Here is a 23,602-nt window from a genome sequence, read left to right as displayed (position 1 = left end):
GAATATAGATTCGGATCACTACTAAGTAGCTGTATGTATGCGCTCAAAACTTTCGACAGTTATCACCACGCGTCGAAGTCGAACTCCGAGGCTCAACATCGAGCAGCTGCGTAACGTAGAAGTGGCTCAAGACTACGCGCAGCAGTTAGCAGTGGCCCTACCAACGGAACAGCAGCTTGGCGCAGCTACACTTAAAGATGGCTGGAGGGACATCCGATCCGCCATAGGTAGTACCTCGGCTACAGCACTAGGCTTCGCGACTCCGAATTACAGAAACGACTGTACGACGACGAATGTGAACAGTTGAAAAACGAGAAGAATGCAGCGTGGGCGAGAACGCTGCAACACCGTACGAGAGCGAATGAGGCACGTTATAGACAGGCGCGGAACAGGCAGAACTCAATCTTCCAGAGGAAGAAGCGCCAGCAGGAAGAACGAGCAATGGAAGCAATGAAGCAATGGAAGAGCTGTACCGCGCTAAGGACACACGAAAGTTCTACGAGAAGCTGCGCGAGCGAGGCTTTGTGTCACAAGCCGACATGTGCCGAGATAATCACGGGAATATTCTCACGAGCGAGCGTGAGGTGGTCGAGAGGTGGCGGCAGCATTACGATGAGCACCTCAATGGCGACGTTGCAAGTACCGAAGGTGGCGTGATAACAGATCTAGGAGTATGTGCACAGGACGAAAGACTTCCGGCCCCTGACCTCCAAGAGATTGAGAAGGGAGGTTGGCCGGTTGAAAAACAACAAAGCCGCTGGGGCAGATCAACTACCAAGCGAGCTTCTAAAATACGGTGGAGAAGCACTGGTGAGAGCACTACACTGGGTCATTACCAAGATTTGGGAGGAGGAAGTATTACCGGAGGAATGGACGGAAGGTATCGTGTGCCCCGTCTACAAAAAGGGCGACAAGTTGGATTGCTGGAACTATTACGCGATCACACTACTGAGCGCTGCCTACAAGGTACTCTCTCAAATGTTATGCCGCCGTCTATCACCGATTGCAAGAGAGTTCGTGGGCTAGATTCATTGGTGAACACGCTACAACGGACCAGATGTTCGCCATCCGCCAGGTGTTGCAGAAATACCGCGAATACAACGTGCCCAGTGGCGCTGCCCACACATCACTTGCGCATCTATTTTCAATCGGCGTATGATACAATCGATCGAGACCAGCAGATTGTGCACAAATACGGATTACCGGATAAACTGATAAGATTGATCATGGCGACGATGGATCGAGTGATGTGCATAGTTCGAGTATCAGGGACACTCTCGAGTCCCTTCGAATCTCGTAGGGTTACGGCAAGGTCACAGTCTTTCGTGCTTGCAGGATTGCTTTATTGCTTGAGAGGATTTAATAGGGAGAGCGGGGATAAACACGAGTGGAACGGTTTTCACGAAGTCCGTTCTGTGAGAATCTTCCTCTGTAATGATTATTCAACAACTGTATTCATTATTTGTATACACTTTATTACCGATACTTCAATATTACATACAATGATTCACACTCCATACAACAATAACAACATCTCCACATATGACAGATACTCAATGTAAACATACACGCTAAACGTAATAGAGTAATACAATAATTTATTATGTGCATACCACAAGGTACCACATCTCGTTTTTTCTCCAGATCCGCAGCAAGGTCACTCCACGTTGTTTTCGCTTATAGTCTCCTCAGTTGATGAACGTCTCGCTTCAGTCTCACATCAGAATTAGTAGTACAGTCATCCATTTGGTCATCCATCTCTGCTCGGCATTTTCGTAAATTACTTGGCCGTTACTTATGGTTGTACCTAAAAAGAAATATTATTTTGACCCAAGTATTTTCCCAAATCCCAAAATATTTTTAATACTGACTGTCAAGCTAAATATTACCTTTGCTGATGAATTAATTGAATTGCTTTCCTCTTCTCAAATGTTTTCAATGACAGGTAGCATGCAAACATTGTATACTGCCCACTTTTTTTTGACATGTCCTTTCATATAAGAATCTCATACAAAAGGTATGTATATTCAGATTATTATTCAGACATTTTTTTAACTAATATGTCGGAACACTGCACGAATGTTACAGTGAAAAAAGTATCAATATATATTAACTCGTTTTCGATCCAAAGTGTCCAAGTGTCATACAAACACTAGTTCATTTTTTTTAAACTTCGCTGGAACTCGTTTCTTGTTCAGAATATATTCAGAAGTTTGGGTTTACAGATTTTGTTTTCTAAATATCGAAGGGATTGATAATTTTTTTTTTCAAATCACGATTTCAAAAAACGTTACTTGTCCAAAGCAATATTTGTAATACTAGTTTTAGCTAAATAATAATTTGAAAACTTGAAAACATCCAGTTTTTTTAATTATATTTAATACATATTGTTCACAAAACTCACACCCGCACTAGCTGTTTGAAAGTATAGTAGAATATTAATATGCATTCTTTGTTTTGTTTTTCATGTTGTAATCCTATAATTATCTCAAGTTCTTAATACATACATCATCGTCGCAGTACCAAATCGAAATCACACATTTAAGCACATGCAAAGTTGCAGTTGTGACGTAAATTTGAACCGGTTGCTGGTATTGCTACTTAAGAGCACTAATCTAAATCGAGTTGCTATGTTTATAAGTAGGTTAAACATCAATTTTTGCACCGCCAGTCACTTCGGCTTCCAACCGAAAACGTAATGGTAGTAGCCAATTATTATATACAAAGCAATTTTCACCAGATAACAAAATAAATCGATCATCTTATTGGAGCACTTTTCGACGGTTCACCTATACAGGTGTCCACGTTTTTAGGAATCATGTTTCCGATAATTTCGGAATTCTCATGATTTACCATATACCTTTCAAACTGAATGAGTTTATTTTCACGGTTTGGTCGTTCAATAAGTTTACATTCTACGATGCATATTTCCCCGCATTAACTGGTGATTCGTGCTCAATCGAATTTATTTTAACATTACAAAACCAAAAATGTGTTCCTTTGATGTCGCTTTTTTGGGTTCTGAACTGTAGGATTTATTTTAAAGGTGTACCTCCAACATATTGCAAAAGTCCCTCAACATGTTATGTTCTCACTCTAGATACCTAATGAAGCTATTTCAGCAAGCCTTTCCTAAATTATTCGCATTCAATGTACCGTCAAAATTTAGAACTTTTTATCTTTAAGTTACTCTGATTTTCTACATATGCTCATCATATTGATAATATTCTAAGTTCGTTGGATCGGACTAGAATATTCTGCATTATTGCAAAGCCTAATCTATCATATCACGTATTTCACAACTTTTCGATGAAATACATCCTCATTTTTTTTGTTAACGCTTACAAGTCTGACGTAGTGCACACTGGTCATGATTGTCTGTGTCATGATGGCCCTTACGCTTGCCTCTACGATTCATTTCTATGTACTGAAACAATTTAAAGCACGTTTTTATTCGAATTTTCAATGAACTTATTAACACAAATATCACTTATACATGTACACACATTTTTATTGGTAAAAATCCATGGATTTGATATATACATTTTATTTGTACACACATACTCGTTTTCCACGCTGGATCACACATAAAATCGATGGACCTTATATAAACTATGTGTATCTACACATTAAAAGGGTTATCTATGACAAATTGCAAAAGTATGTGTGCGACACATGCATACAATATTTGCAGTTTTTTTCAGTGTATGAAATCTAAAAATTCAAACAAGGTAACATGTTAGTAAATGGTACCTTGTTTGCATTAATAAGCTCGACTGAAAAACAAACCTCATAATCCAGCTTTCATTAGATATATCTATTCCTGTAGTTACAGAAATGATTATCTTTTATTATTCCAATATGTTGTGCTTTTAATATACTGTACGTTATTCTCCTCAATAATAGTTTCAATACTTCTTTAACTGATCAAAATTTGTCTCTTCCTGTAAGGAAATTATTGTGCAGAATTTGTTGTTGAGCGTACTGCTGTACCTCGTTCTCTAACTTGTTCCACAGTTCTTGGCAAGATGGCACTATATCCAGTGTTAGGCAATCATAAGTCAAAATGCCCCTCCTGACCACACCCGATACATTTTATATTCAAAGACTTCAGAAGTGATTACTCAAGAACTCACTGGACTTGAATCGCATAAACATTTAGTGGCATTCAATAGGCTATAAAGCACTTTTTACTCGAATTCCTGAGACTTCTAGTTAGGCCGAAAAGTTTCATTTTTTATTATTCGATTTTTTTAAATATCCAATTCAACTAGTTATTTGACTAGCATGATACTTAACAGGTTAGTGGTTAGCAACTGCTCTGAATATGTCGTCTAGCTTCAACGAATGCTTTAACTGTCATTTTGACTTCCTATCTTGCAAACTACCAAGACAGTTTAATTGTTCTCACACATTGATGTTAATTTTCTTGAAGTTACATTTTTAGTCTTGTAAGAGAGGACAAAGCATTAGTTAAATCATGTGTTCATGTTAATTTGGTTTCAAGAGCCAACCCTTTTTACGTCTCGTAGACTTATTATACTTTACTGAGCAATGATAACTTCAATATATATCACTTGAGGTGGGTCCACAACAATCTCAGTATTTGCTCAGTTATATTCGCATTTGGAACATATTCAAATACTATTCGTTCCTGTTTTTCTAGTCACGCTCAGCCTAAAGTTTAGTTTTGTCTTTCGCCTTCTCAGCTGCCACTTAATTGGTGTGAAATTTCATTTTTAATTGTTCAATTCAACTATAAAGCCCAGATTGGAGTTCAAGAGAAATCGCTCAAGAAACTTCTAGAACGATTCCTGGCAGACACTTTCTACGGTGACTGCCATTTGAACTGTCATTTCTTCGCAACTGCGTACTGCGATCGAAGAAAAAACGGTTTCTTGAGCGATTCAGCCAAGGAATTTCCCATGCATCAAGATAGGCCGAGAAATTCCTTCTGATCTGAAAACAGCCCTTAAATCTGTGTTGGCTGGTAACCTGTTTCTTACGAAATTTAAGACACTGTTGCGTTTTTAGTACTTTAATTTTTAATAACACAATTCGCCTTATACGGCTCTACAAAGAATCGACTATATCTGTCTTGCAGGTCTTACCGCCTTCAACGACATTTCCACCTTCAACGGCTTTTTCCGCCTTCAACGGCTTTTCACTCTCCGACGGATCTTTCCGCCATCGACAGTTTTTCGCCTTAGTCGGCTCTTCCGCCTATAACATTTTTCCAGCTTTCGGAAAGTCTTTCCGCCTTCAACGGCTTTTCTATCTGTGATCCTTTCCGCCTTTTACGGCTAATTCAAGAATGTCGCCTTCATTAGCTTTTATCGCCTTCATTGGCTTTCACGCCTTCACTGGCTTTTAACAGCAACGGCAAAATTTGATTTCAAAATATTGTTTCACCTCTACGCCTTCCTCGGCCATCTGGTTGACAAATCAATACTTCATTCATCATTCAGCATTTAAGTCTAGATTTAGGACAACAACCCTATTCAACGAGTATCAATATCACAATCAACAAAACTTAGATTTTCTTCACAGTTATTTATTTCTTTATCTGACAATAGTGATTGTCATCGATTTGAACTAAACAATGCCGATCACCATCAAAATCTCTCACAGGTTGATCATTGACATTAGTCGAAGGTATAAATAGATTGTTTGATTCATATTGAACAGTTAGTACACAATATTTACCTTTTTGATTCCAATGTTGAAATTCAATCACAAGTCATCACCTGGAGGGCATCACCACTCTGCATGCACCACACACACCACTCATCTCTTTCTTTTTCTAAAGACAACACTTCTCGAACCGAAATTAAACTAATTTCACATGCACTGTTCACCGTTCTCGTCGCCAATGTGAGAATCTTCCTCTGTAATGATTATTCAACAACTGTATTCATTATTTGTATACACTTTATTACCGATACTTCAATATTACATACAATGATTCACACTCCATACAACAATAACAACATCTCCACATATGACAGATACTCAATGTAAACATACACGCTAAACGTAATAGAGTAATACAATAATTTATTATGTGCATACCACAAGGTACCACACGTTCAGCTGCTTATTTTTGCAGATGATATTGATATTATAGCTTGCAAATTTGAGACGATGGCGGGAACGGATTAGTCATTAATCTGAATCGGATTAGTCATTAATCTGAGAACACAAAGTACATGATAGCAAAGGGCTCCAAGGAGGAATCACCGCGCCCGCCACCTCAAATTTCTATCGACGGTGATGAAATCAAGGCGGTTGAAGAATTCGTGTACTTGGGCTCACTGGTGACCGCCGACAACCACACCAGCAGAGAAATTCAGAAGCGCATAGTGGCAGGAAATCGTGCTTACTTTGGACTCCGCAGAACTCTACGATCGAATAAGTTCGCCGTAACACGAAACGCTGATTAGACCGGTCGTCCTCTATGGGCACGAAACATGGACCCTACGTGCAGAAGACCAACGCGCCTTTGGAGTTTTCGGCGGAGTGCAGATGGAAGACGGGACTTGGTGAAGGCGAATGAACCACATGCTTTAGCATTTGTTATCGTCATGAAAATCGAGAGACTTCGTTGGGCGAGGAACGTCACGTGAACCGAGCCGAATGGAGACGACACCTACAAACAGCAGAGAACACTCAGGTCTTAGTCTGATCGGTAAGCAACTTGATGCGCGTAGTCGTAATAAGACCTTTCACTTTTATAGCAGGGATAGTCATCAATAAGAAAAGAAACTCCAACGGTTTGTATATTCAGTTTTTATTGATCATATTGCTCACAATATCATCGCTAATCGGTATCTATAACTAGAATAACAATGAATCTACAAATAATATTTACTTGATTACATTTTATTGCGTACTTTCAATATTCCTAGTACATAATATAATCCTCAGGCAGGAGAAAATATATCCTTCATCTTGTCTCTTTTTTCCTTCGGTTTTACTCAGTTATTCATACATAGTGTACATACATGACAGAAATATATTAATTTTATTCTCTAAACAAAAAAAAAATACGTTAACTTTCACTATAACATTCACAATGCAGTAGTGGGTGGAAAAATATAGAAAAATATGGGGCAATGCAAAAAATAAAGGTAAATGGTTCTAATCTACAGTGTACGTATTAGAGTTACGTACAATAAAATAAATCACTTCTAAGTTTTTCAAATCCGTTCCAATTTGGGCTAAGCAAAGTAACCAATAAATTTTGCAAACATTTTCCCATTAGCACCATCGACACATACACGGATCCGACGCAGCTGAGACGGCCGGGCTACGGACTGTATCGCATACCGCTTAGAGCTTCAACTAGCCGCCGGTAGAGGGATGCGCGCTTTCATCGGCGGTAAACTTGCATTCAAGTTAACGGCTTGCTGCACCTCGTACACTGAATGGAATGCTCTGGTTGTTTTATTCACAAAGTGACGGCACTTGATTTTTTGAAAGAATCTTCCGCGGTTTGCTCTCTGCTGTCTCACTTTGCTATTTGCTTATCACATTTGTTATGAGGGGATAAAACACCACAAGGTTGGCTTGCTTCATAAAGGTTTTTAATATGACTTCAATCTTGATCGGATTCCGCTTTTTAATACTTATCAGTATGGACCATGTGTTGCACTCCAGAAGAGCACGTGACCGCCAAAAAAATCTATCCATCTACAAAAACCAAATTCTTCAACCTTCCACTTATAAACTCTGTCACAGAAAAACAAATCTCCCCATTTCGATTGCTGTAATCCTCTCCTCGCTAAATAGTTTCCCTAGGTAAAAGGTGATTATTTATAGTGCCCTAATTAATAAAGATCCCCGTTCCCGTTCCGCGTTTGTGCCCAGCGGACAATTTTTCTTACCGACCACGACGACGCGAGAGGATGCAAGGACTCCGATTGGTGTGAGATTCACTTTTATGGAGATTTTTAATTCATGGCTAGTGGGGGTAGGGGGAGTGAGATTCATTTGGAATGTGATACAATTCGCCCGGATTCCACCGAAGAAACAAAATTGGACCAAAAATAGAGACAAAACAAGAAACCGGTGAGGGATGGTCGGCGTGCGCTCGGAAGTGGAGCAGACGGCGGGCCCCGGAGGGATGTTCCGGATTTAGCAGGAAGACACGGTTCATCACTTTTTCAGCGGATCGAACGTGTCCAGCAGGTCGTCCGAGCTAAATAAGCCGTTTTTGGATGTGGTCTGGAAAGAGAGAGGAATATGAATATTTAGAAAAATATGTTAGTTTGGATGGAAAAGCTGCGAAACATATAAACAAAGCATATAAACGATTGTCTATAGATAGATAACATTTAAAATAGTGAAAGCTTACACAAACAACAAACAACAGACTGAACATATTTAAAAGGTTCGAAATAGGGGATTACAGCAAATTTGTCAATTGCTATAAAAAATTGAAATTTTAATTTAAAAATTATATTATGAACTTTTTTCAATCAAGTAATAGTAATCTATGGTAACGACCACGGAGGATAAAATTAAATCACTGGCGCACTGCGAAGATTATTGAGTTATTGATCTATCCTAGCACGACGTCGGATAAAGACTGACTCTTTTATCACAATGTATGTGGACCCAGGTAACCAATAAGCATTTAAATAAGCTATATTTCAGCTATAAAACTGCATTATATCTGCTTGCTGCTGTATCACAGCAGTTCGACTGCTGAATTGCTCTGTATTAGCAATTCAAATGCTGCTTAAAATTTGACAGCTGTTGTGTAGCATTTTAAATGCACGATATTTTTTGGGTAACAAGCGCCTAACTGCTACTTTATTGCCATAAAACTGCTAAGAGAGATGAGCGATGTTAAAACTGTTACACATTTCAACTTTTCAATTTATGTGCCACGACTATAGGATCCATTACCATTCAGATGTCCTATCATTTACTGTTAGTAACGAAGCAAGTCAATGAGAGAACAAATGTTTTTCAAATAAACCCCATAGAATAAGAAACCAATTATGACATCGTGTATTATGTGAATGTTTTGATTATCAGCACTTGTCCGAGCCGTTGTCCGGGCACAGCAAAATAACTGCCGGTGTGGTACTGAAGCCTTTAATAGATCAAAAAATCAACGCACATTATCTGATCATTTATAGCTCATCTTGTAGCGCGGTTCAGCATCATCATCAGCCAGAGGATTGTGGGAACGAATCCCAATTTCAGCAGGAACAGCAAAAAACAACTGCAAAAGTAAACAACAGTCCCAAAGTCGCACAGGAGAGTGTGAGTAAAAATAGAAAGGGAAGAATATGAAGCGACTGAAATGCGCAGGGGAAAATATGTTTGTTTATGTTCGATTTTTTGGGGATAGGAAAGATAAGCATTTAAACAGCCGTATATTGGGCCAAAACCTGCATTTAATTTGCAGTTATGGCGCATATACGGCATATTAGCATTTAATGACCTGCAGTAAAGGCGCATATAGTGCTGAATAAAAGCAATTTTAACTGCTTATTGGTTACCTGGGGAATGATCGTCTTACACTCTTCGAAAGGGTTTGGCACATGCATTTAACGATGATATTAAATTTAATTAGATATCCGGGTTCCTTCCAGAAATCAATGAAGGAATGCCGGGGTTAATGCCGGTAAAAATCCTTGAAGAAATAAACCTGAAAAGAATCAATGGAAGAATCCCGGTGGGACTCAATGAAAGAATTCTGGGGAAATTTTTTAAATGAATTACGGAAGATATCTTTGAAGAAAACCCAGGGGAAACCCCTGAGAGAATTCCTTAAAAATCTGAGAGCAATCTATAAAAAAAATTGAAAAGAAGTCCTTTTGAATGTCCTAGAGCAATCCCTGAAATAATCCTGGATGAACCCCAGACGGAATCCTAGGATAAATTCCTGAAGAAATCATTGAAGGAATTAGTGTAGAATTAGTTAACAAAAGCTAGCTTATGTTAATTACACACGCAGAAAAATAAATTGTAAACACAATTAAATTCTAGTTCAAATCAACCGATTTTTCAGTTTACTATAGCGACAAACTGATTTCTAGTTTAAACTGAACTGTTCTATTCTTTAATAATACAAATATTTTCATTTGTCGAAATTTTTGACAGTTTGTTAAAACAAACAAAGATATGGTATTTTCAACATGAAATAATGGATTGATTCAAATGACTGCACTTTTGCCACTAACAAACCCGGAATGTGATTGTGTTGGTGGCAGCAGCAACTGCGGCAGCTCGGAAATCTATTTTTAGACCGTCGGTAAGCGGATGGGGAGGAGAACGACTAAAAAAACACAAAAAAGGCGAAACCGATCAACTTTTTGTAGATGCTGTCGTGAGTACCTGCGCGTTATCCATCACGGCCAAAGCTGCACTTGGAAGTTGGCGTGATGGATTTGCTGCACCTTCTTCGTTGTGGCGATGTTGGGGTAAGCATTTTATAGATGTGTGAGTGCTTTCGGACCATGTTTATGGTTTTTATTTTGTTGAAACAAATGAAATTTTTGACATTATATGAAATAATAGTAATCGGTTGTTTTTATCAATAAACTCTAAATGAAAACAATTAAATATAACTTTGGAATAAGTAAAATCTCAGTTTGAAAATCAACCATGCGTTTTATTGTTTTAAATCAACGCCATTTTTCTGTGTGCACATAAATAAAAAAATGGAATCTCTGGAGGAATCTCAGGAATATTTAAAAAAATGCCAGCACCATTCCCGAAAGAAATCAATCAATGAATCTCGGAAGAAATTCCGCAAGAAATCCCTAAACGAATCTCGGAAAGAATCCTTCCCAGAAACCTAGAATGAATGTCGAGACGAATCTCTGAAGGAAGGCTGGGAGAAATCAATGGAAAATTATCGGGAGAAATCAAAGAAGGAAGTCCGGGAGAAATACTTAAAACAATGCCAGAAAAAAAACTCAGGAAGCCACCTGGTGTAATCCCTGATGTAGTCTCGGAAATAAACTTTGGAAGAAATTTCCAAAGAAATTCCGAGAAATTCCAATCAATTGAGTAATACCAGATAGAATCCCTGAAGGAATACCGGGGGAAATCCCAAGAGCAATAAATGCAGGAATTCCAGGAGGAAAGGAATTGCTAAAAGAATTCCTGGAAGAATGTTTTGCTGCACCTTGGAGAAATCTCTAAATGATTCTAAAGAGAAATTCCTAGATAAGGAGAAACATCCATGAATAAGTCCCGGGAACCATAAGCGAGTTTTATCATGATATGTGTACTCAGTACACGACGCGACGGCTCCTGGAACCTGCAAAACTATCCAGTAAATTTCGGGACATTTTTTTTAATTAAGACACTACACACGCCTAAACGGCTGGCGCCGATACTCGTACCCGCTAGCGAAGCCCATACAATAAATGAGGAAATCTTTGCAAGAGTCTCCGACGAAATCCAGGAATCATATTAGAAATCAATGAAAGAGTTCCTGGTATTATCCAGGAGATGTTCCTACATGAATCTCGAGATAAATACCTGAAAAAATACAAGAAAGAGTCCAGGGACAAATCCAGAGCCACCTTTCTCAAACTATGGGTCGCGACCCACCAGCCCCATAAGAAATACACGCGTCGGTAAAGAAGTTTGCAAAAGGCTGACTTAGAGGAATCTCGGGAGAAATCAACGAAGGGAGAAGGGAGAATCCCGGGAGAAATTTTTGAAGGAACGACTGATAGAAAATCCATGAATGAATCTTACACTGAAAGGCGGCTTGCAGTAATGACAAGCATAACAATATTTTTAAATTTACCATGGCAAAACATGATCATCGACCCACCAACGCTTCTTGTGTGCGTTTTGTTTCTTCTCACATCAACCGGTTCGATAGCCGAGTGGTAGCGTGCGAGCCTGGTGATGTCAAGGTTCTTGGTTCGAATCCGGTTGCCTAAAGAAACTTTTTTTAATTGAAAATCGAGTCCATGGTAAAATTGAAAACATAATTCTGTTGAAATGAAACGAAAATTAGTTTGCACAAATTTAGTGGCGTTGTGTATTTAAATTGACCCTCAGTAGTAATTTTCACCGTGAGCCGCCGTTCAGTGTAGTAGCAATCCCTGATATAAATCTAGTAAAAATAAATGACATAATCCTGGGAGGTGCAAGAATTTTGTGAAGAATTTCCAAACGAAGACCCTGAAGACTTCATTGAAGGAAGTCCGGGAGAAAACCCAGGAGGAGGATACCTGGAGAAATTCATGTTGGAATCTTAGGAATGATCCGTGACAAAACTGGTAAGGAATTCCCGGAGGGACCAATGAAGGAATCCCGGCCACTGTCAATGGAGGAATCTCAGAAGGGAATCAGGAAGGAATCTTCAAACGGAAATGAACGAATCCTCGAATCTCGGAACGAATTTGCAAATGAACCCTTGTCTATGGATGGAGAATGGTGAAGATTGCAGCTGAGCTGAGCATACACAAACGCAAAACAAACTTACTCGTGAACAATAAGGGCCCGAGAATATTCACACTTCCTTACACTCGATTCTTTTTTTGAACTGGTGTTTTTTTTTGCTATAACTCGGTCAATTTTGAATCAATTGACTTTATTTTTCGTACACGGATAGTACTAATCGTGCCAACATGTGTACAGAATTTCATGAAAATCGGTTCAAAATTGTGTTATAGCAAAAGTTCGATCAGTGCAAAAAAAATAAATTGGGTGTACTTTGAGTAAACGAAGCAGGCACGCACTCGCATGATTCGCGAACCTGCTCTGAGCTGACTGGAAGTTCTGTTCAACAATTAGGTACAAAATATTAGTTTATGATTGATAATCACTTGATTTGCTATCAAAACCACACACTAAAATGTAACCCCCGCGGCTCCTATAGTTCTTCATGAATAAAAACTCGTGATTGTTTTCTTTTTATTTCGTACTAACGAAGCAGGTGAGTGCGAATAAACTCACTCACGGCTTACTCTCGAATCCGAGAAGTTGCTTTGTGTTGATTTTTCACTCGTGAGTTGCTTCATGATGAGAACAATTCCATTACTGATTCAGGGAGAAATCAATGAAGAAATTCCTGGGGGAATCAGTTAAGGGATCCTGGGAGAAAAATTCCTGGAAGAAACTGTGAATATTGCGTAACTCACCGGAACAATCCGTTTCCAGCCATCTTAGCAACTGCAGTAGAATCTCTTAGCATGATACGGGACCTCGCAATGCAAGCGACTTGCTCCGGCAAAGCTCCACTCCTCAATGAGGTAGCATCACCAGGGTTCGTAATTTTCGTTTCAGTGATACGAAATACGCTACTCTCACGCCAGCGGGAGAGTATTTTCACTTTTTTGCATGAGGAACACTTTTTGCTCCCACTACTTTTCTGGAGAGTAACGACAAATGATCACTGAAAATCACTTCAACTCCAGCGGATAATTATTTTTCGTTCAGCCAAATTTTCACTCACCAAATTCTCACGAGAAGAATTTCAAAGCAAATTTGCAAAATGGTAGTCGCCACGGGATTCGAACCTGAAACATGCCTAAAATCAAATAATCGACACGCACACTCTAACCACACTACCACTACTACGCAAACTACATACAGGGGATAGACAAAATGATCGGGACAGGCAAAATTTCCACTTTTCTAAAAATGTTCAACTAGCTGTAACTTTTCGAAAAGAGCATCAAATATTCTCAAATTTTCACTGAAAGTTCATCAACTAGTTGTGTATAAGTGGACAAAATTTGGAAAAGATCGGGCTATTCTACACGAAGCTATAAATATTCTAGAAATAGGTAGAATTATCCGATAGCCAACTTTGAGCTGTTATATCTCCGGATTAAATGAACCGAATGCAATGAAATTTTGATAATTTATGAATTATATAATGAGCTCTGAAAAACGTTTGACACAACTTTAAATTATTAACAAGAGAAAAAGTTATAGCGGTTTTTTTATTTAATGATTTTTTAGTAAAATGGTCTATTTTTAATATGCATCCCAATACTTTTTCTATTAATAGCCTTCAATTGTTGTTACTTTCCTTCAAAACATATTTATATTAAAGACAATTTGAGGGAATTAAAATAAACTATAAATAGCATCTTGAATTTTGAAACGATGTTGAAGTTTTAGAAAATTTGGTGTTTTATTATGAAAATAAACTAATCGTAATAATTTTCTTCCGTATTAAGAATTTTAAGTTGTGTCAAACGTTTTTCAAAGTTCATTATATAAGTCATAAATAGTCAAAATTTCATTGCATTCGGTTTATTGAATCCAAGGATATAGCAGCTCAAAGTTGGCTATCGGATAATTATACCTTTTTCTAGAATCTTCGTGCAGAATAGCACGATTTTTTCCAAATTTTGTCCACTGATACGCAACTAGCTGATCAACTTACAGTGAAAATTTGAGATTATTTGATGCACGTTTCGAAAAGCTACAGTTAGTTGAACATTTTTTGAAAAGTAAAAATTTTGCCTGTCCCGATCATTTTGTCTATCCCCTGTAGATGAAGGAATAAATTTGCTCCATAAAATCTGCCATCGTTGTTGTCATAGGAGTCAAGAAAAGACAACATGATTGAGCAACCGAAGCAATCGAAAATCTCGCAGCTTTGGGAGTGAGTGAAAATGTTTTTTCATTCACCTCTTCGTAAGGGAGTTTTCGCAAACCAGATTTTCGCTGAAAACTGCCGTGAGGGAGAATTCGATTTTCGTGAGAATGAGTGAGCATTCCGAACGCTGAGCATCACACACCAGGGTGCGAGGCCGCCGTTTTTAAAAATCAAACATCTGGTATGTAAACATTTTTGTATCCACAATGCATTCCATTTCAGATGTTGGCTCATGTCAGTTGCATTAGGCGGGATTAGGGTTGCCACATACGTGACATCACAATACCTACCTCGTCATGATGCTTTCTGTCATCGACGCTTGCTAGGAAAAGGACACCCAAGGGGAATGTCACTCATCTCTGTTCACACCCCACAGAATCGCTTATTCGGGAAAACTCCGTGAAACAATCCCGGAAGGGCTCCTATAAGAATCCCGGGGGAAAACAATAAAGGAATCTCAGAAGGGTCTCTGGAAGAAATCCCCAAAGGAAACCTGGGAAGAAATGCCATGAACTAGGCCATGAAAGAATCTCGGGATGAATTTCTAAGGAAAACCTGGCATAAATCTATGAAGAAATCTGTGATAAAATCACGAGTGGAGTCGATAAGGGAATCCCGGGAAAAATACCTAAATGAATCCCGGAAGAACCAGAAATAATCCAAGAAGAAGAAGAACGTAGACTCGTCTACAGGAGTCTCCAGTTAGCCTAGTGGTTAAGGCTATGGATCGCCAATCCGGAGACGGCGGGTTCGATTCCCGTTCCAGTCGGGAAAATTTTCTTGACTCCCTGGGCATAGTGTATCATTGTCCTTGCCTCACAATATACAAATTCATGCAATGGCAGGCAAAGAAAGCCTTTTTAATAACTGTGGAAGTGCTCAAAAGAACACTAAGTTGAAGCGAGGCAGGCCAAGTCCCAGTGGGGACGTAGAGCCATAAAGAAGAAGAAGAACGTAGACTCGAGAATAATCAAGAAGAATCTTTGATGGAATTCCGGAAAATTCCCGGGAGGAATTGATGGAAAAATTTTGGGAGCAATTCCCAATGGAATCTCGGGAAAGCAGGAGAAATACCTAAGGCACAGACAAACAGACGTAATACTTCGATCATTTTTTGATTCAAATCATAGTCATGCAAACCTATGCGACCAATGCTAAAAGGACTGGGTTTGGCCAACCATTAACTAGGTGGCGGTATTGTATAAAAGATTCGAGCGTCACGAATGGGCCCTTTGGCCAACTACTAAATTTGTAAATAGTCCGTTAAATCAGTGTACATGTACAATGGGAATTGTTAGAGTGTTACGTATGTTTGTCTGTGCTTAAGGGCAATCCAGGAATAACCAATGGAGGAATCCCAAAAAGAATCCCGGGAGAAAGGAATTCCGGAGAAAATCGTTGAAGGAATCTTGGGGAAATTTTGACTTTAATGCTTGAAAAATCCTGGCAGAAATCACTGAAGGAGTACTGCGAGGACGAATATCTGATGAAAACCCAGGAGATATTAAAAAAAAGTCAATAAAGAAACCCCGGGTGGAATTCTTGGAAGAATTCTGGAAGGAATTCCGGGTGAAATAACTGAAATGAATTCTTAAAGGAATTCTGGAGAAGCCCCTGATAGAATCGCCAGAGGAATTACTGGAGAAATCCTTAGAAGAATACCTACTTGAAGGGATTCCATGGGGAATCTTGAGGAAAATACTGGGACCAATTTCAGGAGGAATTATGGGATGATTCGCTACAGGATTCTCAGAAGAAACCCAAGACAATTGGAGAGTTCTCATTCACGCCAGCATTGGCGTAGCTAGGATTTTTTTTTTTGAAGGGGGCCCAGGGGGGGAGGAGCTGACTTGAGATGACTTGGCATGGTCGCCCGATGAGATGAGCCCGATATGTGAATAGGCAAATCGGGATTGCAGTTTTGAGGAACCAAAATGACTCGATTCCTTCAAGAATGTATCTAAGAATTCCACCAGATAAATATTTCTTTTGGGATTTGTCCTGGGATATCTTTAGAGTTTCCTCCAATGCTGTTTTCACGGTTTCCTTCGAAAACTTCTCCACAGATCCTTTAAGGTATATCTGCAGGTATTCCTTCAGAGATTTCTTCGTGGATTTTTCCATATGTTCCTTTCAGGATTTCATTAGAGATTGTTCCAATAATTCCATCTGGAATAATTCGAAGTATTTCTACAGGAATGTCTTCCAGAAATACTTTCAGAAAATTTAAGTAGAGATAATTCAAAAATTAATCCAAATATTGCTAAAAAAATTTGTACGAAAAATCCTGTAGGAGTCCATCTGATAATTCATTTAGAAATTACTGCAAACAGGGAGTTCTTTAGAATTTTTAAACAGGGATTCCTACAGAAGTTCTAACAGGTCTTCGCTAAGAAAACTCTCCTGTAGATTCCTCTAGAAATTATCACAGGCATGTCTCCAGAAATTCCCTCAGGAGTTACTCCAGGCATTCCTTCACTAGTTCCTCTAGGAAATCCTCTAGGAATTTCTCAAGGAATTCTTGTAGGAATAATTCCTAAAAGAATCCCTGGAGTTCTTTCCTGGAGATTCCTATAGGGATTCCTCCAGGGATTCATCTAGGCATTCCGACAGGATTTAATTCTGGGACTCCACCAGGAATTACCTAAAGAATTCCTGAAAAAAATATACCAGAAATTCGTTCAGAAATTTCTTTAGGAATTCCTGCAGAAGTTCCTCCAGAAACTGATCGAGGAAGTCTTCCATTAATTCCTTCAGCAATTTTTACGGCAATTTATCCAGGAATTTCACCAGGAAAGATCCTCTCGGAGTTTGTACAGGCATTATTCCAAGAATTCCTTAAGGGATTCTTGCATGAATTTCTTCTGAGATTCCTCTTGAAATTCATTGAAGGATTTCTCCAAGAATCCCGCAGAAAATCCTCCAGGGTTTCCTTCAGAAATTCCCCCAGGAATTTATACAAGAATTATTCTAGGTATTCTTCCAGGCATTGCTCCAGGATTTCATACAGATTTTTCCTCAGGAACTCTTCCAGGAATGCCACTAAGAATACCTCCATGAATTACCCCAAAAATTTCTCCAGGAATTGATTTTGAATATCCTTTGCAAATGCTTACAGCATTTCCTTCAGGAATTTCTCCATGCATTCCTCCAAGGATTTTTTTTTAAATTCTTTCAAGAAGTTCTTCAATAATTCCTCCAGGAGTTTTTCCAGGGATTTCTCCAAGAGTTTTTCTAAAAAAATCCTCCAGTGGTTTCTCCAGAAATTGGTTCAAGGTATTCCTCGAAAAAAATCACTAGGAATTCTTTCAGGAATTCTTCCAGGACTTAACCAGAAATGCCTTCAGGGATTCCTCTAAAGATTCTTCCAGAGATTCCTCCAGAAATTCCTTCAGGAATTGTTCCAAGATCCCTCTGTGAATTCCTTCAGGGATTCGTCTAAAAATTCCTGCAGGGATTCGCCCAGGAATTCCTATAAAAAATCTACTAGAGATTCCTCTAGGAATCCCTCCAAATATTCCTCTGGAGATTTCTCAAGGAATTCTTCTAGATATTTCACCAGAGATTCCTCCAGGAATTCCTTCAGGAATTCTTTCAAGGATTTCTCCAAGAATTCCTATAGGGATTCTTCATGATAGTTCTCCAGTGATTCTTCAGAAATTTCTCCAGGAATTTCTACAAGGATTCCTAATGGAATTTATACAGGGATTCCTCCAGGAGTTTCTCTGGAGGTTTCTCAAGGATTCCTCTAGAGATTCCAACAGGGATTTCTCCAGGATTTCATCCAGGAATTCTTTGAAGAATTCCTTCAGGGATTGTACCTGAAAATTCTTCAGCGATTCTTCAAAAAAGTCCTCCAGAAATTCCTCCAAGAATTTCTCTGTGGATTCCGCCAGGAGTTCCTCTGAAAATTTCTCAAGAAATACCCCCCCCCCCTCCAGACCCCTCCTCTAGCTACCGCCACAACCAGCTGTTTAAAGGTTTTCTTACTAATAATTACATTACCGGACTGGTCAGGTAAACATATTTGCAATAAACACCAAAATTGTATCTTTTCATAGGGCGGAGATATGATCAAATCAAACCAACTACCAGTACAGCAACATCTAATGAGAAAAAATCTTACTAAAAATCATTTGAAAAAAAAGATTCATATTCGTATGAACAATTACGCCGAAGACACCAACTTCAAAGCTAAAACCATGATTGTGATATCATGAAACACATTTACTTTACATTTGAAATTTGCCTCACAAACCACGGGCATATGTATTCTTCGCAGCAACGTTTGCGCCTCGTAGTGAGTCAATTCTGAAGTTAATTTATAATCATGTACGAAGTGTGGATTTTCTGAACAACTTCGCCGAAGTCAGTATGCTGCTGATACACTGTGTAACTCTCAAGATGAGGTGAATCAAAAGTACTGTCCTATAAACAGTTCTGAAATAGTTCTTTATGCAACAAGTTGCAAAATAATGTTTTTTAGCACGAGTTGCTCTAGGGACATCTTTGATATTTTTTTAGACATTTATTCGGAAAGTTTTTTGTGAATTGTTCCAAGTATTCCTATAGAAACTCATCTTAAAATTTCTTAAGGTATTCTTTGGGAAAATTTTTCAGCGATTTGTTTTGGGGAATTGCTACAAGGATTTCTTGTAGAACTTCGTAGGGAATCGTTGAAAAATTTCTCCCGAAGTTTCTTGGTATTTCGACTAGGGTATCCATATGTCTCGAATTTTTACAGGAGTTTTCTTGCAGTAAATCCTTGGGGAACGTCTACCGGGATTCATTGTAAAATTCTTCCAGATTTTTTTTCAGACATTAATCCATGGATTCCACCAAACAGTTTTTAGATATTAACCGAAATTTCTATTAAATTTAATTGAAAATTTCCCAACAGATACTTTGGAGAATTTCTCCAAAATTTCTGAGACTTCCACCATTCAAAAATCATCCTTTAAAGATTCGTTGGAGAAAATAACTCTAGAGATTTCTTAAAGTATTTATCAAGGAGTTCAGGCCACGTCCCAGTGGGGACGTAGGTCCATAAATAAGAAGATGATGATGAAGAAGAGGAAGAAGAAGGGTTGAACATCACACCGGAATTATTTTGCTTTGTTTTGTGGTTCTGGCATAATGAAAGGACATCCGAATGATAGCGGCTGTTATTGTCGAGATAGATTAAATTATAAAGTTTAAATGTGTTGTGCTTTCAGCATCCCGTAGGAAGTTCTATGGCAAAAAAGAAGTGATGCTTGTTAAGCAAAACTTATCAATCATTTGAAATGCTACGCAATATGCTATGATATGACAGTAGGCAGGTAGAATGCAGTTATAAAACTGATATATGGCTTTTTTAACCCTGGAGGCATCCATTTAGTACGTCACGCAAAATTTGGGAACTTTCGAACCCCCCTCCCCCCTTCGGACAGGTTTTTCGTATACTTTATACATTGCTTGTCACACTTTTCACAACCCCCCCTCCCCCCTAAGAGCGTGACGTACTTTATGGATGCCCCCTAAAAGGGATACCTGGGGTCCATTGGACCCCAGGCGCCTTTCAGAGCTCGTCTTTGATGGAACACACTCAGCGAGGTGACGAAACTGAGGCCATGAAGGTATCCCTTTTAGGGTTAAATGCTTATGGGTTACCTGGGTACTCCGGGAGATTTAAAGGACAGAATTTCAGAACAGTTTGGAACACCTAGAACCATATGAATGTAATCCATATCCGATAGTGATATCAAAGGGTAACCGCGTTAAACATAACCTAAGTGATTAAGTTTATATGATTGGTGCTTGAAAATCTATAGATTATTTCAGTTAAAGAAATAGGCGATAGGAATACAATAGACGATCAACACAATTACTCATACACAACACACACACATAGTTCAACGATCGGTACAAAGAGTGAAAATGACGTAGAACACAGTTCGACGATACTTGAAGCAGGCAGTAGACAAGTTCAGAAAATATGAACTTTATATTCTCTGATGTGCATAGTAGAGAGTGTGAGTTAGCTTTTCACAGTCTACTACCAAAGGACAATTCACAAACATTGACAATGCCGGCGGGTACATATTCCACCTCTATCTTCATACCTGCTCGTGGAACTGTGTCCCGCTGGCCCCAACGATCACACGTGCACCATTGAATCCGTGACTACCCACAGTGCTACTAGTAGAGGCAGTGCCAACAATGGAAGCACCCTTGCCACCGAATTCCACCTTCGAGGCTACCGCCGCCGCCGACGGTCCGCGTCGTTGCTGACCGATGGTATTGCTTAAATCTCTCTTGAATTCGCTAAAAGCCGATAAAGCAAAGTCCTGAAACAGGGCTTCCGATTCGATTGACGCCAACGACACCGTCGGCTGCTGAGGGGCATTACTGGTGGCAACGGTACCGAACGATGAAACATGATGAGCGGGTGCGGGTGAGATACTACCGGTTAGCGTGTCCCCGTCCGGCGCGTTCTGGAACACATCGTACGAACTGTGCCCGCTGATGACCGTGGCCAGCGGATTGGCGCGGAGCATACTCTTGGCCGGAGCGGCCAACGTGGCGAAGGGGTTCAGCTTGGTGACCGGTTGCCCGGTCGACGACGGACCGTTGGGAATATGGTTCAGCGAAGTGGTCGTCGGGAGCGTCGATGGACCACTGCGAAGACTATTGTTCAACGCTAGGACGCTGTTCAGTTTGGACGAATTGTCGGCCAGGATTCGCATCTCCTCGGAGAAGGAACTGACCGCCGATAGGGTGGTGGAGTTGCAGTTTACCGAAAATGCCGACTCGTCGAAGGAATTGTCGAAGGATGTGTCCTGCCGCGTGGAGTGTTGGAGTTGTGTTATGCATTTTTTATTGATAAGACCGCTGTAGACTCAAGAATGCGATAAGCAGAGAGTTTGACCTATTTACCTGTAATTCATTCTAGAAGCTTTATATCATCAAAATATTAGACCAATTTTGAGTGTTTTGCCTTGACTACAATTATCCCAAAGAGCATCATGTATTAACTGTAATAAATACTTACGGCCTGGATGGCTAGTATCACCTGTTTGAACTTAATGATCGGATATATCGAAGAATCCAATTATATTATATTTTATGGAAGGAGGTGCAATCATCAAAGTTAACATTACTGACTGACTCCTGGACGTTACAAGGTGTTTCATGTTGGTTACAGAGGGATTTCAAGATGTTTCAAGAGGCTTCATAATGGTTCAAAGAGTATTCAGGGGTCCATAATAAGATTTACGGATGTTTCAGGAAATTCAGAGAGGCTTCACGAGGTTTAAAAGGTATTTCAGAGGTTTCAGGGAGCTACAGCGGGATCCATACTTAAGAGAGTTCTTCGAGACACCTCAATAGAACTAAGTCATGAAAAAGTCATTTCGAAATAACTGAATTCAACCACATGCAGCTCATTTTAGACGCTGAACCTGAGAATAGGGTATTTATATAAAAACTTCTACAAGAAAGTTACGGAAAAACCGCTCTTTTTTGAATGTTTATGGTAAATGTCTCTGTCTTCGAAAAATGCCAAAATTCATTATGAATATCAATATCAATCTAGCCGCACAAGTTTGTTATGTCCCATATTCTCAGGTTCAGCTTTTGAAACTAGTTGCAGGTGGCTGAATTTAGATACACTGAAATGACATTTTCAGCACTGATAGAACTCATATATTGATAATTCATAGCGACTCCAGCAATTCAAAAGCTAGTAACGTTCGGAATGAAGAGCACTTATTCTCTCTAGTAGAGATTCAAGAATACGTGCGCGCTTGGAGGTTTCTAAATGAATTACTTAGAGTTTTGAAGCTATAGGAAAACGAAATTGAGAAAAAGGTTAAGGGCTTATATCTGATAGGCCGTGAGAAGCATTCATCACTAGGCGGCACTACTGCGGCCTAGGATGTTCAGGCGGTTCCAGAGGAATCAGTGATGTTTTGCGGGGTTTCAACAGAAACCCCCTGAATCCGCCAGAACTGTTTCCGAAACTCTTTGAAACGCCTTGAAATCTATTAGAACGCCCCTTGCAATCCCCTGAACCACTCCCTAAAACAAGGAACAATTCTATTGCTGATTGGATTTGGTTGATTTTTATTACGGTTTTATTATAGCAATAATTAAAACTCACAGTTTTATGGCTACTTTTATGAAAACCATTGATGAAATGTTTTATAGTATACTTCAAGATATCCATAAAGCCAGATTTTAAGAGTAAACAATACTCTCCGATATGTAAACTTTTTAGCATTCATTATTACCACAATAAATCTTTTCAAACTCTCAACAGATGGCGATCCGTTCGATTAGTAACGACATCTGTTGGTGGAAAAGCAGAAACTATGACACTGCTAGGCTTATTGCGGTCATCGTAAAAGCAAACTTGCTTTCGTTTTATTTTCGCTAATTATGGTCGCCGCCATATTGAAGAATCAGATACGTGAATCGAAAATAATTAAATTTGCTCAAATTAGCAACGAATTGATGGTTTGCCGTCATTTCCATAGCATGCTTACATAAGTAAACTCTCTCAGGTGAGTTTTCTTGTAATTCGAGATAGTTTTACTAAATTAACAAACTGATTTATTTCATTCCAAGATGATAATATTCACTATTTTCGAAGCGCATTAATTTTATGTTTCTACAACCCCAACATTCACGGTAAAATTGAATGCGCATAAGCCTAGCAACAATATAACTACCAAATTATTACTTTGAAATGATCGCTTTCTACTTGCGAATGATATCTCTTCCTGAACTTTGCGTGCCATTGACGAACCTTCTCTGTTTCTTGAGCTGTCATAATTTTTGTTGAAAAAAAAAACAACAATCATCATAACTTTTTTCGAGTATGGAACATTTTTCAACTAGGTTTTAAAACAGTTTTATTGCTACTCTTAATACGGATTGCAAAACCTCTCCGAGAGTGGTCCACTTAGCCAGATGATGCTCTTAAAGAGGTTATCAAAAGGTTTTGATGTATGCATCAGT

General features: G+C 39.1%; 1 protein-coding gene across 1 annotated transcript in view; it reads right to left on the bottom strand.

Annotated features, from left to right (window-relative positions):
- Nucleotides 1-6,774: 6,774 nt before the first annotated feature.
- Nucleotides 6,775-23,602, bottom strand: part of LOC109410968 (PTB domain-containing adapter protein ced-6) — a 55,162-nt gene continuing 38,334 nt past the window's right edge. The window contains exons 8-9 of the mRNA XM_029876498.2: nucleotides 21,048-21,420; nucleotides 6,775-8,226 (exon numbers count right to left, since the gene is read on the bottom strand). Coding sequence (XP_029732358.2) covers nucleotides 8,201-8,226; nucleotides 21,048-21,420 — 399 coding nt within the window. The 3' untranslated portion in view covers nucleotides 6,775-8,200. The remainder of the gene's footprint in view (nucleotides 8,227-21,047; nucleotides 21,421-23,602) is intronic.

Source organism: Aedes albopictus, chromosome 2, assembly GCF_035046485.1.
Source record: "Aedes albopictus strain Foshan chromosome 2, AalbF5, whole genome shotgun sequence".
NCBI classification, from domain to species: domain Eukaryota; kingdom Metazoa; phylum Arthropoda; class Insecta; order Diptera; family Culicidae; genus Aedes; species Aedes albopictus.
The sequence above is the reverse complement of the archived record's forward strand: the minus strand, read 5'-3'. Positions and strand labels throughout refer to the sequence as shown.